Source organism: Psammomys obesus, unplaced genomic scaffold, assembly GCF_907164565.1.
Source record: "Psammomys obesus unplaced genomic scaffold, mPsaObe1.curated_primary_1811, whole genome shotgun sequence".
Taxonomy (NCBI): Eukaryota; Metazoa; Chordata; class Mammalia; order Rodentia; family Muridae; genus Psammomys; species Psammomys obesus.
In genome coordinates, this window is record NW_026588752.1 from 7,261,862 (window position 1) to 7,266,927 (window position 5,066).

Sequence of the window (5,066 nt, forward strand, 5' to 3'; positions counted from 1 at the left end):
TCAGGTTCAAAGCTAGCTGCTTCCCTGCTCCCCTAACCCCAGCTGTGCCTGACTTAAATCAGCCCCTGAACAGACTTCAGCCTTAAAGACTGAGTTCTCAACCAACGTCACTGGCTCTCCGTGAAAGAACCAGGGACCAGCCCTGCCTGGCACACAGTGCCCACAGAGCAGGTGGAAAACTTTCTCCCCTTCAGGCCTCCCAGTCTCCAGAGTGGGGCTTCACCTAGACTCTGGTGTTCCTTTGGAAAGCTAAGAAGGCGGGGATTCCCATCTCCCCCTCTCCGACCGCAGGAGTTAACAACTATCTTTCATTCCCTTCCAAGCCGGCGGCATCCTCGCTGCTTCCGCCCATACTCTCCGTCCCGAGCTGCCTCTGAACCCAGATCACACCAGCAAGTTCCGAGGCGTAACCCTACCACCTCTGAGAAGAACGCTGCCCTCGCACCCCTACCCAGCCCGCGCCGGATCCCAAAAGCCGGGTTCACAGGGCGTACGCAGAAGGAGTCCCAAACCTCAGCCCCCAGCGCCCTGCCAACCCTGTAAGGATATGGGTTACAAACCAGTCGGAGGCACCAGCTGCGCGGCCGCGTGGTTTGCCCGAGGCAGAAGAAGACCGTGGCAGCCAGTGCCGGGTATGGGACGGGCTGTTCCTCGTCGGCGCCCAGGTCCGCACCACACTCGGTCGCTGGGCTCTCCGGAGCCAACACGCCGGACCCGGATCCTCGCTGTTCCTCGCGCCCCGGCGCCCCAGGACTCGCTGGGGAAGCCCTTACCGGCGCTGCAGGGGCCGGAGGCGAAGCGCCCAGGGGCACCCGGACCTCGTCCGCGGCCAGAGTGCCCTCGGTCATGGTAGCGGAGGGCAGCACCTGCGGAGAGAGGGCAGGCGGTGACCCTGGCCCAGGAACGACGCCCCCGCCCCGCCTGAGGCGGAGCGGAGCTGCGGGAACAGCCGCGGCCGCCGGGATGTCTTTGTCTCTCCTTATTAGAGACAAATGCGCCCCCCGCCCCCTCCCGCCCCCTCCCGCCGGCAAAGGCTGGCAGCCCCACCCCCAAGGCCGAGGCGAAGGGCTGCGGGAGCCCTAGGGGGTCCGAGCCCACAGAGCTCAAGTTCAAAGGGTCCCAAGGCGCGCAGTAAGCGCGCGTACCCGCCGCGTCTCACCTCGCTCCGGTGGCCAGCGGCGTCCCCGCGGGCATACCCGGGGCGGCGCTGTCACTGGGGACCCAGCCCGGAGCCCGGAGCTGGGCCAGCACCGCCTCCTCGGCCCGCGCCCCCGGCCCACCCGACACCAGCTCTCGCGGAGGCTCTAGCTCCGGCCCGCCCAGCAACAGCAACGGTGTCCAGATGCGGAAAACCGCTAAATGCACGGCGGGGCGGGCGCGGACCGCAGGCACGGGCCGGGGGCGCGGCCGAGCCGGAGACAGAGCGAGCGAGCGAGCCCTGGAGCCCGTCCGTGCACAGCGCAGGAAACTTCGGAGTGAGCAGTGACGGGGGGCGGGGCGGCGGGGGCGGCCCAAGGGGCGGGGCCAGTGCGGCCGGGGCGGGCCGGGGGCGACCCGCAGGGACCGGGATAGGGACCGGAGAGTGGGCGGGGGTCATCAGCCCGTCCCGCCCCCACCCAGACACAAGCTATCCCACACCTCCTGGTCCGTGCTTCTCTGGTGCCGGTTCCCCGCCTGCCCCAAGTCCAGGACTGGGCGAACCCGGTCCGCGCCCCACTCCCCGACCTCTCCTCCCGCCCCATACCATCTCGTGGGAGAACACGGCAGCAGGGGGCGCTCGCAGGGATGCTCTGGCGAGGGGCGGGGGAAGCGGCGCCAACGTCCTTCCCCGCCCCCACTGCGGGGGCGCGGAGCAGGCGGGGACCCCCTCCTTTCCTCGCGCGCCGCCCCTTCCCTTCACTGCTAGGGTCGGCTAGGGGGCGGGGCTCAGCAGGCGTGGGAGGCACGCCGTGACCATGGCCGCGAGGCGCGTGCCCTTCCCCCACCGCGTGTGTCTTGGGTGTGCCGGGGCGCCAGTGTCCTGGGGCGCATGGGCGACGTGGGGCGCGATGCGAGACGCGACACCGATTGTCCTGGGGCAGCCCGGGTGCTCCGGCACGCAGTTCCCTCACACTCCTCCCAGTTTCCGCAAACTTGCTGGTGCCCATCCCCCTTCCCTTCTTTCGTGGAGACTGGGGCGCACGGAAGGACCTGGTGAAAGAGCGCAAGCGGAATGGAGTCTCCCCGCACCCACCGGCTCACCAAGGGTATATCCTAAGCATGTCGCTGGCCCTCTCCCCGCCCCTTTATACTCGAGGGATTGCAGGATCCTGGTCCCATGAAGGCATGAACAGAGGGGCTGCTCCCTCCCTCCCGCTGAATTTATGCAGTGTTTTTTGCTTTCTCACAATTACCACTCTAGGGTCATAAAATTCCAGCTCCTAGGTGTGTATCCACTCAAATTTCAACCAACAAGGGGCTCTTTCACCTTCACTTTCACGGTGTTATTGGGAAAGACCACTCCTGTCCTAGACAAAGAGCAGCCACCCTTTCTCTGCCCTGGGGCAGCTGGGCTCTTTGGAGGGCCAGAGCAACATAGCAAACCCATGCCTGGATGGGCCCCTGGTAGGGTGAACTGCAGAGAAGTGGAGCTTCCCATGCGTGGCTCAGGGGCTCTGGGGGGACCTCATCACCGGGCCTGGGAAGGGCACAGGCTGGAGGGAGGTGGTGGAGAGCAAGGACTCTATCCCCTGTATGTTGGTCCAGGCGGGGCAGGCCCCTGGGCCCAACAGCACCTCATCTTGTATATATGAACTTTTCAAGAAAAGGAAAACATTTACTCTATTTTAATGCTCCTACTTACCAGTGGGTGGCTGCGGCTCATAATTAAGGTCCTCGAAGAGCAATTAAGGACCTAGCCACCCAGGAGAGGGACCCGGGAGAGCCGAGAGTCTTGAATACAGTCGAGAGAAGCACAGACAAGTGAGGCAAATCATACCAACGCAGGGTCCTGGACAAGGTTGCTGGTAAGCCTGCCACTTCCCTTAAACCCCTTGTTAAAGGTTAAGATGAAGTGCAAGAGCTTACTGATAGGGTGGCGGGCCCCAGTTGGAGCTGAAAGGCATGAGCAGAGGGGCTCAAGCAGAGGTACAGCCGGGGTGACCACTAGACATGTTATCTTGGGAGCTCCATTCCAGTGGGAGGCAGGCCGTGAACACGTGCACAGATGGAGCAGATAAACATCAGTTGGTCAGGGCAAGTGCCTCTGATGTCACTGAGAAGATAGGCTTCCTGGGGAATAAGGGAAGAGGATCAGAGGGCTGGAGGCTTCAAGGCCCCAATGCAAAGGTGCTGTGGAAACCAAGAGATGGTGGAGGAGTGGGAGGATGCCCCAGAGCAGAACACATCCTTGCAGAGGTCAGCAATAAGATGGAAGGAGAGGGCCAGCGCTGGTTTTCTACCGGGCCCCGTGGAGCCTGGAGGGAGCTTCCTGCACCCTAGATTTGACGGCTGACTCACCCATCTCTGTTACACACTGCTGTTCAAATTTCTATAGAAGGCCCTGGACTAGTGTGTGTGTGTGTGTGTGTGTGTGTGTGTGTGTGTGTGTGTGTGACTGAGCCATTTCCCCAGGCCTGGCTGTGGACTTTTGAACCATTATTTGAAAGAAATCAATGGTCTGACAGTGCCCACAGCTAGCAGGACCCAGAGCTTCAGGGACACCTACAGAGTGATACACCCTTAGGGAACTTCTTCCGTGTCTCCTCCTCCCCCGGCTCTGTCAAGCCTCCCGAGGACCGAGGACCGGCTATACTGCCCTCACAGGGTCCCATGTCCCTGGGCTGATAACTCTCCTCAGCATCCTGTGGCAGTGGTCATCTGCAGTGGCCTTCCACACCTGAGCATCCATTATCAGCCCGCTGATGTCCGCTTTGCTGCAGGCGTGAGCATATCCACGTGACACAGACTTGCCTTCAGGAGAGGAAATGAAAAGCAGACACTACTCAGATATGAGATGAGAAAATCGGGTTCAAAACAATGAACGCATAATACGTTCACGTGGTGAGCAAGGAATGAGAGAGACAAGCATAGGACAACTTGGAAGTTGGCGTTAAAATTGTTTAATTAAACCATACAGAGTGTTCTGATGCATTTAAAAATCCTTCAGGCCTCTGGAAAATTTGGTTCTGTCTTTTTCTTTTTTTTTTTCTTTCTTTCTTTCTTCTCTCTCTCTCTCTCTCTCTCTCTCTGTGTGTGTGTGTGTGTGTGTGTGTGTGTGTGTGTGTGTAGAGCTGCTTGACAAAGAGTTGAGGACTGGAAGGGGGACGCATAACCTGGGAATTGAGCCAATGAGAACCTCCGGGCTATGACACTGGGGATCTCTGGTCACTCCACCTAGCTGAAGGTCAGCTGAAGGCAGGGTGGCCCACAGGGCAGTCAGCAGTAGGAGTGCCTTCACCACAGCCTGTGGGCACCTATCCAGCTCAGAAGGTGCTCTTGGCACCCACCCTTGACTTGGCTACAGATCCTCGAGACCTTCCATTTCAGCTTCATGTGGCTGTCTTCTCTGCCATGGACACCCATGGCCCTCCTGAAAATCCCAGTGGCTCCCGTGCTGCTTGGATCGAGTCTGAGCTTGGAGTTTGGACCCACAGCCTCCGTGAATGAGTGAATACCCATGCCTAGGCGCCCACTATCCTATCTCCTCTTAACCATCTCCCTCAGACCACAGGCACCCTTTGCATGCCACATTGGCCCTGCCAGGCTGCCAGACCTGGCTTCACCTAGAGTTAGGTCCTTTAAACTCAGAGGGCCTGGGGTCCTCTTGGATTCCCACAACCAAAGCCTCTGTCACCCAGCGTCCCAGCCCTGTAGCGGTCACCTGTATGTCTACTAGGCCAGGTGTGCCTGCAGGTTCTATGTGGGTATGTATAAGGCTGCGCCTTGACCCCAGGCACACTCTCCCTCAGGTAGGTGGACAAGAGATATTTTTTGCATGGGTGAGTGATAGCAAAGCAACCTTGGGGCTCAGAGAAGCTAATGGGATCACCAAGCAGCTGGGCAGCCTCATACTGGTGTCCACTGAG

At 60.2% G+C, this 5,066-nt stretch overlaps 1 protein-coding gene across 1 annotated transcript; it reads right to left on the bottom strand.

Moving 5' to 3' along the window:
* Positions 1-255: 255 nt before the first annotated feature.
* LOC129674480 (voltage-dependent T-type calcium channel subunit alpha-1H-like) lies at positions 256-1,458 on the bottom strand. The gene is made up of 2 exons (XM_055604448.1): positions 1,160-1,458; positions 256-866 (listed from the first exon to the last, which is right to left on the bottom strand). The coding sequence occupies exon 2, from the start codon at positions 846-848 to the stop codon at positions 309-311; it is 540 nt and encodes a 179-aa protein (XP_055460423.1). The 5' UTR covers positions 849-866; positions 1,160-1,458; the 3' UTR covers positions 256-308.
* Positions 1,459-5,066: the final 3,608 nt, after the last annotated feature.